General features: G+C 40.6%; 1 protein-coding gene across 1 annotated transcript in view; it reads right to left on the bottom strand.

Annotated features, from left to right (window-relative positions):
- RIGI (RNA sensor RIG-I) overlaps positions 1-13,552 on the bottom strand; it is an 81,072-nt gene that overhangs the window by 7,820 nt on the left and 59,700 nt on the right. Inside the window, exons 13-17 of the mRNA XM_019965850.2 lie at positions 12,843-12,978; positions 11,607-11,755; positions 8,746-8,836; positions 6,016-6,186; positions 4,422-4,573 (exon numbers count right to left, since the gene is read on the bottom strand). Of these exons, the coding sequence (XP_019821409.2) occupies positions 4,422-4,573; positions 6,016-6,186; positions 8,746-8,836; positions 11,607-11,755; positions 12,843-12,978 (699 nt within the window). The remainder of the gene's footprint in view (positions 1-4,421; positions 4,574-6,015; positions 6,187-8,745; positions 8,837-11,606; positions 11,756-12,842; positions 12,979-13,552) is intronic.

Below are 13,552 nucleotides of genomic sequence, written 5' to 3'. Positions count from 1 at the left end.
ATCACCTACATCTAATGATGTTCAATCATACACTAAAATGCAATTAAATAGTTCAGTTCAGTAGCTCAGTTGTGTCCAACTCTTTGCAACCCCATGGACTGCAGCACACCAGGCTTCCCTGTCCATCACCAGCTCCTGGAGCTTGCTCAAACTCATGTCCATCGCATCGGTGATGCCATCCAACCATCTCATCCTCTGTCATCCCCCTTCTTCTCCTGCCTTCAATCTTTCCAAGCATCAGGGTCTTTTCCAATGAGTCGGTTCTATACATCAGGTGGCCAAAGTACTGGTGTTTCAGCTTCAGCATCAGTCCTTCCAATGAATATTCAGGACTGATTTCCTCTAGGATGGACTGGTTGGATCTCCTTGCAGGCCAAGGGACTCTCAAGAGTCTTCTCCAACACCACAGTTTAAAAAGCATCAATTTTTTGGTGTTCAGCTTTCCTTATAGTCCAACTCTCACATCCATACATGACCACTGGAAAAACCATAGCTTTGACTAGACAGACCTTTGTTGGTAAAGTAATGTCTCTGTTTTTTAATATGCTGTCTAGGTTGGTCATAGCTTTTCTTCCAAGGAGCAAGCGTCTTTTAATTTCATGGCTGCAGTCACAATCTGCAGTGATTTTGGAGCTCAAAAAATAAAGTCTCTCACTGCATTATAATAACCTCAAATATTTCCTCAGCCCCTCAAAATAAAGTCAGCCACTGTCTCCACTGTTTCCCCATCTATTTCCCATGAAGTGATGGGCCCAGAGGCCATGATCTTAGTTTTCTGAATGTTGAGCTTTAAGACAACTTTTTCACTCTCCACTTTCACTTTCATCAAGAGGCTTTTTAGTTCCTCTTCACTTTCTGCCATAAGGGTGGTATCATCTGCATATCTGAGGTTACTGATATTTCTCCCAGTAATCTTGATCCCAGCTTGTGCTTCTTCCAGTCCAGCGTTTCTCATGATGTACTCTGCATAGAAGTTAAATAAACAGGGTGACAATATACAGCCTTGACGTACTCCTTTTCCTATTTGGAACCAGTCTGTTGTTCCACGTCCAGTTCTAACTGTTGCTTCCTGACCTGCATACAAATTTCTCAAGAGGAAGATCAGGTGGTCTGGTATTCCCATCTCTTTCAGAATTTTCCACAGTTTATTGTGATCCACACAGTCAAAGGCTTTGGCATAGTCAGTAAAGCAGAAATCAATGTTTTTATGGAACTCTTGCTTTTTTGATGATCCAGTGGATGTTGGCAATTTATCTGTGGTTCCTCTGCCTTTTCTTTTTTTTTTTTTTTTAAACTTACTTCTCCTCGAACACCGAGTCCTCAAACTTGCCGCCGAGCAGCCAGCATCCCGTTTCCATTGCACGTCCCACCCCTCTGCCTTTTCTAAAACCAGCTTGAACATCATGAAGTTCACGGTTCACATATTGCTGAAGCCTGGCTTGGAGAATTTTGAGCATTACTTTACTAGCGAGTGAGAGGAGTACAATTGTGGGGTAGTTTGAGCATTCTTTGGCATTGCCTTTCTTAGGGATTGGAATGAAAACTGACCTTTTCCAGTCTTGTGGCCACTGCTGAGTTTTCCAAATTTGCTGGCATATTGAGTGCAGCACTTTCACAGCATCATCTTTCAGGATTTGAAATAGCTCAAGTGGAATTTCATCACCTCACTAGGTTTGTTTGTAGTGATGCTTCCTAAGGCCCACTTGACTTCACATTCCAGGATGTCTGGCTCTAGGTGAGTGATCACACCATTGTAATTAACTGGGTCGTGAAGATCTTTTTTGTACAGTTCTTCTGTGTATTCTTGCCACCTGTTCTTAATATCTTCTGCTTCTGTTAGGTCCATACCATTTCAGTCCTTTATTGAACCCATCTTTGCGTGAAATGTTCCCTTGGTATCTCTAATTTTCTTGAAGAGATCTCTAGTCTTTCCCTTTTCAAAACACCACAGACAGGGGGCTCACCCCAAGAACCATAAATCCTTTGACTTTTAAGAGAATGAGGTTTCCCCTACCTTGGTATACTTCTCCTAAGCCTCTGCCCTTGACAACAAAGCCTGCCTCTTTCAACATGGCAGTGTGCGCTGTTCACCACAGCAGGACAGAGACGAGACCAAGACTCTGCGCTCCTGACCGCCACGGCATTACCAGCTAGCAGCAACTCCTGGCCACCCTAGAGCTGGGTCCTTGCTCACTCTTTACCATCTCTGCCCATTTTCAATAGATGCATGTTAGGGGAATTCCCCAGTGCTATTAAATAGCCTAATTCAACATATATTTAACAACAGTCCATTTTCTCCTCACTGCACTCTATGACCTGATGCGTTGGATACAAAAGAACGTATGGCTGAGCACCTTCGCTATTCACCTGAAACCACCACAATATTGTTAATCGGCTATACCCCAATACAAAATAGAAAGTTTGAAAAAAAAAGTCAAAAGACAGAAAAATTAAATTTTAATTTAAAATATAATTTTAAAAATTAAAAAAAAAAAATTGAACTCTAGGGCTTCTCTGGTGGCTCAGTGGTAAACAATCCGTCTGCTAATGCAGGAGACATGGGTTCAATCCCTGGTCCAGGAAGATCCCACATGCTGTGGAGCAACTAAACCCGTGTGCCACAACTATTAAGCCTGTGCTCCAGAGCCTGAGAACCACGACTACTGAAGCCTTCACTTCCTAAGCCCATGCTCCGCAATAAGAGCAGCCACAGCAATGAGAAGCCTGCTCGCCTTAACTAGAGAGTAGCCCCACTCACTGCAGCTCGAGAAAAGTCCTGGCAGCAGCAAAGACTCAGCACAGCCAAAAATAATATAAATCAATCAATAAAATTATTAAAAAAAAATAATAATGCCTATATGTTTGTTCCAGCCTCTGTCTTCCTCAACAGGCTTTTACTCTATTGCTTTTGCCACACGTGACTGCAAGCACACTGTTACCTAGTGGAGGAGATAAAAATATTATGCCAAAGCTAAAAAGGTTTTAAAGCCTTTAATCAGCATCGTCCCTATATTCTACAAAATGGAGAAGTGGCTCAGTGAAAAAACCCTATCCTAAGTAAAATTAAGGGGGGAAATTAAGAGGAACTAAAGAATTTCCCTGCAATTCTCAGTGAAAATGTAGACGAGGTGTTTTCAAATATCTTGTTCTCCTAACTTTAGGGAGAAATGTTTTTTAAAATGAGTCAACGCTGACATAACATCGTAATTTTTTCCTAAAGTAAGCATTAGTTTGCTTTCGATAGTTCATTCCTTCTCAGGACTTTTTTGAGCATACAGATTATGACTTTTCAAAATTATGAACCCTATGGAATTAGTCTACTGAATTGTAAGACTCATCTTCATGAAGTTAAAGTAGGCCTCTCACCCTTGTCCTGTAACAACTCCCGTTTTAAGCACTTACTTTAAACCAGGCACTGTAGGAAGCAATGCATACATCTCACTTTATCTCCAAAACCACCCTGTGAGTTCTACAAATAAGAATGATGATTTCAAAGAGGAACTACCTGAAGTCACACGTTCTGTAAGTGGCAGAGTGGAGACTGGAACCACTGATTCTAACGTTAAAGCTCTTCCCCAGGCCTGCAGAGTCCAGTGTTTCCACAGAGTCTGAGATGAAGTCTCTGCAAACAGTCTGGAGAAAGTATGGGTGTCTGTGTGTGGGGGTATCTGTGTGTGTGTGTCTCTTTCCCTAATCTGCTTCCATGCTGTGTCATAAAGAAAATTAAAGTCAAACTAAGGTCACTACTGAGAGGCTGGACTGAGCCAGCATGCTACTTCAAGGTCCACTGAATCATCCATATGTGTAAACAGGCCTTCCAATACTGGGCACAGCTCCAGGCACAGTGCGCCAGGACCTTCTCCCTGAGGACTCCAGATGTTAGAAAGTGATGTGAAGAAAAGACTAAGAGCTGTGTCTTGCAGTGTTAGGGTGTTGTCCTCAAAATGAACTGTCCGTGTAGGAGCTATTCTAGCTGTTTCCCTTTTATATCTAAAAGCATAGCTTCAAGCATTAGCGCTAATGAAATGTATTTTAGCTCACTGAGAAGTAAAGCAGAACAAACCTGATATTCACTGTGGGGTGAATTCCTGGCGGTCCAGTGGTTCAGAACCCACCTTCCAATGGAGGGGACGAGAGTTAGATCCCTGGTTGAGAAACCAAGATCCCCCATACTGTGGGGCAACTAGTCTGCCACAACTTCTAAGCCTGTGCACCACAGCTAGAGAGAAGCCTGCACTCTGCAATGAAGATCCTACATGTTGCAACTAAACCCAATGCAGACAAATAAACAAATACTTAAAAAAATAAAAATACAACCTAAGAAACAGAGCAAAATGATAACAGGTACCAACCATGCTCAAGGTCCCTGTTCATGGCTTACAGTTAGATTCTGAAGGAGTAACACGGATGCAAAGACTTACCTTTTCCTTAAATACTGCTTCATTCCATCCCTGCAGCCTTGAAATGGACTCATTCATCATTTTTTCTTGGCAGATGTTCAGTTTTTCTTTTTCGATTACATCAGCATTACTAGTCAGAAGGAAGCACTTGCTCCCTCTTGCTCTTCCTCTGCCTGTTAGAAAATAAACATTTTACGGTGTCTTTGATGTAAAACTCTGACAAATCTGAGAATGTGAACGAAGCAGGGCTATTCCTAAAATTCAACTTTGGTTCACTGAATCCCACTTTCTGGAAAAGCCGAGCTGGTAGGGTGTGGAGTCAAACGCAGGTGTGCAGCTGCACATTAAACATTCAGACAAACAAGGAGCCCGCTTTAGGCTGCTTGCTCAGGGTCTCCCTGGTGCAGTGTGATGGGACAGACACATTCTTAGAGACACTGCTTAAAAACAACCCAGCAAGCACCTCCCGGATGACACTGTGACGGCCCCAAAGATGAATGATAAACAGATGGGGAAATGGGGAAATAAGAGATGTTCACAGGACTTCACTGGTGGTCCAGTGGATGGGAATCTACCTGCCAATGCAGGGGAAACAAGTTAAAGTCCTGGTCCAGGAAGATGCCACATGCCACGGGGCAACTAAGCCTGTGTACCACAACTACGAGCCCACGTGCACACCCTAGAGCCTGTGCTCTGCAATAAGACAACCCACCATAACGAGAAGCCCGCATACCACAACTGGAGCAAAGCCCGAGCAAAAAGCAAGGAAAACCCAGCACAGCCAAAAATAAATAAATAAAACTTTTAAAAAAGAGACATGTTCACAACCACCAGAATATAGGTGGAAAATGAGAAGTGGTATAAGAAAGATGGATAAAAGGGCCATGGGCATTCAAATTAGAGATGATTGCCAGCTGGGAGACTGAGGAAGCGGTGATGTGGAAGCAGGGGAAGAGAAACAAAGAGCAGCAGCAGCAATATATGAGCAAGTCCTTCAAACAGGAAAAAAGATGAAGCCAGGGAGGCTGAAGTGGATAATGCACAAAGTGGAAGAATGGGAAATAAGGTTGGAAACATAAGAGGGTGCCGGATTTTGAAAATGCTTTAACATCAAGAAGATTTGGGAACCATGGGAGTTTCTATACAGGGAGGTGACATGCTCAGAGCTGTTTTTCAGGAAAAATAATGTGGCAGCTGTAGTTATGGAAATTAAGAAAAAATAAGAAAGACTAGTTAGGAGGCTGCCTAGTTCCAGTGGGAGAACTCCTTGCACATCCTTTCTGGCACACAAGGGACCCCCCAGCACCTAAGCACAGCCATGAACGGCTCACATGTGACTGCCGAAGCCTCAAAGCTGGAATTTTCCTTCCATCAACATGTCAGCCAATATTAACCAAGTAAGCAATATTCATTGTGAACAAGAACAAAAACAGACAACATTGTGGACAAAACTGTAGCCACCCCATCCTGACCAAGTAGGTCACCGTAAGGGCCGGTGATAGAAGGGGCCACCGTGCCGCCAGTCACAGCAAAGGAGAAGAGCTGGAAGGACAGACACGTTCACAAGTCAGACAAGATGGCAGCCTTTGAGTCCTGGCATCACAGCTCTTCTTACCTCTGGTCTGGATCATTTTGATGACATTGCCCACATACTCGTAGAGGATGACCAGATTGCACTGAGCAATGTCAATGCCTTCATCGGCGACCGAGGTAGCAATTAGAATCTTGCTGTCTCTGTTGGTTCGGAATGCATCCAGTGCACACTTCTGTGCTGGGAGCGTCATTCCTGTGTCAGAGGGCATGACATAACTCACCAAGAGGGAGCTTTACCCTTGGAAAAACAGCCGTTAATTATGGAAAGCTTACGACACGCCAGGTACTGTGATAAGTGCTTTACATTCATGATCTCACAACACCCCTTGGGGAAGGGCCTATCCCTGTCCTTGCTTTAGAGAAGATAAGGTGGGGGTCTAACATCTTGGACTCTATCACAAGTCTGCCTGACCTCAAATTCCAGCTGCAGCACCTACTAGCTATGTGGTTTCAGTCACGATATCTCAAAACAAATATTAAACTTTTTGAAAAAATACCAACAGCTGGACAAATACCATATAATACCACTTATGTGTAGAGTCTAAAGAAAAGGGTACAAATGCATGTATTTACAAAACCGAAGTAGAGTCATGCATGTAGAAAACAAACATGGTTACCAGAGGGTAAGGGGGGAGGGATAAACAGAGACTGGGACTGACATATACACACCATTACATACAAAACAGATAACTAATAAGAACCTGCTCAATACTCTGTAATGGCCTCTGTGGGAAAAGAATCTAAAAAAAAGAGTGGCTGTATGTATATGTGTAACCGATTCACTTAGCTGTATACCTGAAAGTAACGCAACTATTTCCAATAAATCAACTATTTCCAATAAAAATTTTAAAAATATATCAATAGCTAACTGTAACACCTTTGTGCACATACAGGAGTCCTCAGCTAACAAGACCTTTTCACATCTACTTACTCACTGCAACTTCACAAGGCCCTTTTTAGGTTGATATGGCAAATGTTATGATTCCCCTTTATTACAGGTGAAAACCTGGAGGTTTTGGAGGGATGGTAAACTGACAGCTAACTAGCAAAACCAGGCTTGGGATTTAAGTTGAGGACCCTACCACCGTGCAGTTTCCAGCCACTGATACACTGAGAAGAGCAGGAACTTAAGTGGTCCCCACCTCAGAGTTAACAGAATTTATAAAAGTTCCAACTCTGTCCCAGTATATTGGCAGCAAAATCTTGAGATATATTTTGCTGAGGCCAAAACAATTTCTTTTCAACATGATCTACTGAACAATGAACATGCCCAAGACAGACACCACACTTCACTAATTTCTGAACTTAACTATTTGTTCATCAAACATTTATTCTGCAATTATGGTTTGTCAGATAAGGATAGAATGGTTAAAAGGTTCATTTTTATCTAAAGGGAGCTCCTAGTTTGTAGAAGAAGGCTATACATGGGAAAGTATAATTCAATATGATGACAATGAATGGAGCCAGAACTGTGTGCTGTGGGATGTGGGCAAGGGAGACTCCGCCCTAGTGGTCTAGACTTAGGAGGAGGGGGAGGCTGCCCGGCAGAAGCACAGTTACTGGCACAGAGTGAGTTCTCAATGAATGTGGGTGGATGGTGGATGGATAGATGAATGAGTGAATGGATGGATGAATGGAGGGATGGACAAACAAATATCTTCTAGGTGCTTATGTATGGATGAATAACAAAGTTTGAAAATCAAGTTGGACTCATGCTGGAGTCATATGGCAGAAGCCTCTGAATTCCAAGCACAACCTCATTTGGTAAGCCAACTATTCAAAATCTGACTTTGCTTTTTAGATTAGTGAGGCTTAAATTTTGCATAAAGGGAAACTTCAAGGGTGATGACCGAGGACTGAGAGCAGGACTGTTTATTATAAAGAGCACTAAATTAGAGATACAGTGAGGACTTGTCGTTGCTTGTCACTGAGGCGTGGGGAGCAAGGCTGTGAGAATGTCAGCATGAGGACTGGCCACCGAGGATCAAAGGTAGCCTTTCATCCTTTAACCCCCTACCCAGATTTTAGGATTATCTCTAGGACTTTTTAAAATTATAAAATACATAATGCATGTAAGTTTTTTACACTTTAAAGAATAACAATAAAATAGACAGCATTTCTATTTCCAGTTAATCTACTGGTTGAAAATTTGAGCAAGAGAGTAATATACTCAAACAATATTAAAAACAAAACAAAACTTCGGTTTTGTCTGCAGGACATATGGGAGGAGGAAAGTCTACAAGTTTCTGACATTTGAGCATGGTGATGGCTTTTCAATGTGTCCACTGAGCTAGGCCGAACTGCAGTCCCCAGATATTCACCTAGGTGTTTCTGTGAAGGGAATTTGCAGATGTAATTAAACTTCTTAAATCAGTTGATATGGTTACTCAATAGGGACTTCATTTTAGGCAGGCCTGACCTAAACAAGGCAGCCCTTGAAAAGAGGACTGAGGTGATCCGTGACCTCAGAGACTCTGGACAGCTCATGCCTATGGGATTCCACCTGATCCTGGCCTGCCCTGCAGACTCAGACTGGCTTTGCCAGTCCAGGTGTGTGTCAGTTCCTTGTGCTAAATCCCTGTGTGCCTGTCTGTGTACAGTATACATGTGTTGCTATATATATATATGAATGTATTTATAATCTCCTACTGGTTTTGCTTCTCTGGTTGAACCCTGACTGATACAAGTACTAAGAATTAAAATATATATGTTCTTATATATATATTAGATCTAATGCACTATATATAAATACCCATTGTCTGATTTGTTCTGCCACGTCCAGTCAATATGCCAGGTTTTAGAAAGCTGAGTTTAGGATTTTCTTCAATCCAGTTCTTTAAGGCCTGAAAATACAAAGAAATTGTCACTATTTGTATATTATCTGTATTAATTCAATATTGAATATATGCCACCTGATTTGAAGAGCTGACTCACTGGAAAAGATCTTGATACTGGGAAAGAACGAAGGCAAAAAGAGGGAATGGCAGAGGGTGGGATGGTTAGATAGCACCACTGACTCAATGGACATGGGATTTGAGCAAACTCCGTGAGATAGTGGAGGACAGGGGAACTTGGCATGTGGCAGTCCATGGGGTCACAAAGAGTTGGACGTGACTTAGTGACTAAACAACAATGCAAGTAGAAAAAAAGCTTAAAGTAAACGATAATGGAAAAGAATTAAAAAAGAATGTATGTATATGTATAACCGAATTGCTTTGCGGTACAGAAATAAATACAATGCCATAAATCAACTCTACTTCAATTTTTAAAAAGTGTACAGACAAGTACGCTGAAGTAGTTTTAAGACTAACAGACCTGAGGAATCAAAAGCTTCTTGTGATTGAATTCTATGCAACAAATAACTATAATGGTGTCTATCTTTGTAATCCGATATGATTCAATTTCTAAGACATTTTTTTCAGTGAAAAAGGCAAGGTTCAGAATAGTGGGTAGGTAGAAAATAAGTGACTTTAGAAAGATCTCAGGACACAAGATCAATATACAGACATTAGTTGTATTTCTAAATACCAGCAACAAACAAAAGTATCATTTATAATAGCATTAACACTTAGGTATAAGTTTAACAAAATATGTGCAGAATCTGTATGCTGAAAATGACAAAACACTGATAAAAGAAACCAAAGAAGATGTGGCAGGCAGCCTCTAAGGTAGCTGTAAGTGATCTCCACCCCTTGGAATTCAGATCCTGTTTAATCCCTTCCCCTCAAGTGTGAACTGAACTTATTGACTTGCTTCTAATGAATAAAATAAGGCAGACCTGAGGGGAATCACTTCCAAGTTGAAACTATAACATGTCTGTGACCTTGATATTAGGTGCCCTCTCCACCTCTCTTGGATCACTTACTCTAGGGGAAGCCAGCACCTCTCTGTGAGGCTGGCCTGTGCAGAGGCCCCCATGAATGAGCTAAGCATGTGTGTGCATACTTAGTCACTAAGTCATGTCCAACTCTCTTTGGGACCCCTATGGACTGTCGCCCTCCAGGCTCCTCTGTCAATGGGATTTCCCAGGCAAGAATACTAAAGTGGGTTGCCATTTCCTTCTCCAAGGGATCTTCCTGACCCAGGGATCAAACCCGTGTCTTCTGTGTCTCCTGCATTGCAGGCAGATTCTTTACCCACTGAGTGATTGGGGAAGCCCCCATGAATGAGCTAAGCACATCTTCTGCCAAAAACCACACAAGTTGGGTTGGACGTTGATCCTCCCAGCCTTGAGATGGCTGTAGCCATGGCCAACAACTTGACTGGAGCCTCATGAGACATCCTGAGATGGAAACACCCAGTTAGTGGTTTCCAGATTACTGACCCATATGCATTATAGATGTCTGTTGTTTCCAGCTACTTAGTTTTGCGATAAACTGTTATCAGCAGTAGATAACTAATACAGAAGCCCTATATAAATAAAAAAGATACATTGTTATGATACCATTTCTCCCCAGTTTTATCTATAGGTTCAGTGAAATCCCAAATGAAATTTCAATAGATTTTCTCATAGATGTGGGTGAGTTTATTCTAAAATAAAAATGGAAAGGTAAAGAAAGATAGCTAAGACAATGTTGAAAAAAATTAAAAAGTCAGAAGACTCACACTACCTGATTTCAAGACTTAATTACTATAAAGCGACAGTAATCAAGACCGCGTAGAATGGGTGAAAGGATAGATGTACAAATGAATGGAACAGAATATAGAATCCAGAAATAGACCAACATGAAGAGAGTCAACTGATCTTTTTAAGTTACAAATGCAATTCAATGGAGAAAGGATAGTCTTTTCATCATATATGCTGAAATAACTGGATACCCACATGCTAAGAGAAAAAAATCTCAATCCATACTTCAAAATGAATTGTAGACTTAAATATAAAATCTAAATCTATAAAACTTCTAGAAGATAACATGGGAGAAAAGCTGTGCTCTTGGGTAGGCAAAGGTTTCTTAGACACAAAATCAAAAGCACAATCCACAAAAAGAAAAAAAAAAAAAAGATAAAATGGACTTGTCAAAGGTTAAAACTTTCAGTAAGAGATACAGTTAAGACAATGAAAAGATCTTGAAGAAAATGTTTGCAAATCACATTTCTGATAGAGGACATTTTTGTCAGAAAAAAGAACTCTCAAAAAACTAACAACAATAACTTAAAAACTCAACAATAATAAATAACCCAGTTAAATCCCATTTTAAAATGGGCAAAAGATGTAAACAGATACTTCATCAAAGGAGATACATGAATGGCTAATGAGCATATGAAAAAAATGATAAATCATATTAGTCATTAGCGAAATACAAATTAAAACCTTAGTGAGGTACCACTAGGTGCCCACAGACATGGCTAAAAATTTTTTAATTGATGGAAAGAATAAAAATTTGTGAAATGCTTGCTGTGAGGGTATCAAGGCATTATAAACCAGAGTGATTGAGACAGTGAGGTATTAGTGTAAGGATAAACAAACAGAAAATCAGAATAGAATAAAGAGCCCAGAAACAGACCCACACAGACCCTATAGGGATGCTTAATTGCAAAGAAGTGAAGAATGGACAATCTTTTAATTAAAATAGTACTGGGCCAACTTGTATCCACAAGGAGGAAGAAGCTTACATCCACCAGTGCTCGGGTTTTCACAAAGAGGATGGTTCTGGTCTCTGGGTTTAAGTGGTATTCCTCTTGCAAGATGAAGCAGAGATCTTTGAGTTTAGCGTTCTCATTGCTGGGATCCATGGAAATACCTTCTAGTTCCAACAGCTTTTCTGCAAAAAGGGGAATATTTTACAAAAGGTTTATGTGCGTGTGCTAAGTCGCTTCAGTCATATCCAACTCTTTGCTATACTATGGACGATAGCCTGCCAGCCTCCTCTGTCCATGATATTCTCCAGGTAAGAATGCTGGAGTGGATTGCCGTGCCCTCCTCCAGAGGATCTCCCTGACCCAGAGGTCAAACCCACCTGTCTTGCATCTCCTGCACTGGCAGGCAGGTTCTTTACCACTGGTGCCACCTGGGAGCCCACAAAAGGTTTACAAATTCTAGTAATTTAGAACACACTGCAACCTTTAGCTATAGTTCAAACACTTCATCTCTCAATCTCTGACCAGAATTGTATGATAAATAACCACCAATGCAATGCATACACTGAATACACTAATAAATGCATAAATTTCCCCTCCCCCCAGAGAGCTAGTTGTTCAGTATTTAGCATATGTATAGTTAATACTTTGGTATTAACCAAAAAAGACCAAAAAAATTATTATTTGGAAAAAGGCATTTGAGAGAGAAAGAAGAAAGACTTACTTTTCACTTAATATTTTCCTATATTTTTCTTAATATGGACACAGTGGCATCAAGAGCCATATTGGTTTTCTTCTTTATATAGAAGTACATAATTACAATCTTGTTTGGTCGCCAAGTCGTGTCCAACTCTTTGCTCCCCATGAACTGCAGCATGCCAGGCTTCCCTGTCCTTCTCTATCTCACAGAGTTAGCTCAAATTACAGTCTTAATATCATTAAAACTTTTTTTATATTTTTTAAATCTTTATAAAATTACTAAAAGTTAAACCAAAAAATGTTCCTATCAATTGACTATTTCTATGGGATGTATCTTTTGCAAATCCTACTATTTTTTCCTTCTTCAAAACAGGAAATAGTGTAAGCAGCAGATTCTTTTCCTAAGTGCAGATTTCCCTGAAGTATCACAGTCCTGCCGCGTATCCTATCTTCTTAATCCCAGGACAAGTCCCTGAGCATCACCAGGTGTTGTTAAGTGTGACATCATCTGTGTACGCTGCCCCTGGAGTCTCCAGGCTCCACTGGCTTCCTCCCCTTGGAAACACCACCCACCTTCAAATCTCTGAGTGAGATCTTGCTCAATTGCATCAAATCCTGCTGCCCGGACATTTTTGAAGAAGTTTTTCAAGTAATTCAGAGCATCTTTCATCCGTGCATCCTCATTGATAATGAGGGCATCATTGTATTTCTGTTGAAAATGGAAAGTTTCAGTATGTTTCTAATGTCTAATACAACTGCTGTACTTAAGTTCATTTCACTGTACTCAACACAGAATTAACTTTAATAATAAACTTGTCTCAAGTCTATTCCAACTTAGTTTTTAAAGATGAATCATCTCTAACAGTACTGCTATAAAACCTTAGAACCATACTGTAAAAAAAAAACAAGAAAATACCTCAATTAGCTAGAATTAGTCATTAATTCAGATCACTTTGGATCCTAGAATCCTTGGAAGACAAAATTACATGAAAAACAAATGTCAAAGATTAAATCACAAAAATTAAAGTAAAGCAACTTCCACATCAACCTGCTTCATAATTTAGACATTCAACTTAACCTCTTTGTACATCCAAAACCATCAGTGAATTGCACCTGTTCAGAATGATGGCGCTGACCCCTTACACCAGATATTCAGTTAAGTCCGTTAAAATTCTACAAATTCATGTGGATTGAATGTATTTTAAAATATTTTCAATGGCACGATAAGCAGAGGTGATGGTGGTGACTGTTGCTTAAGTTCTTGGTTAACCAGCAAACGACTA

Source organism: Bos indicus, chromosome 8, assembly GCF_029378745.1.
Source record: "Bos indicus isolate NIAB-ARS_2022 breed Sahiwal x Tharparkar chromosome 8, NIAB-ARS_B.indTharparkar_mat_pri_1.0, whole genome shotgun sequence".
In the NCBI taxonomy this organism is placed as follows: domain Eukaryota; kingdom Metazoa; phylum Chordata; class Mammalia; order Artiodactyla; family Bovidae; genus Bos; species Bos indicus.
The sequence above is the reverse complement of the archived record's forward strand: the minus strand, read 5'-3'. Positions and strand labels throughout refer to the sequence as shown.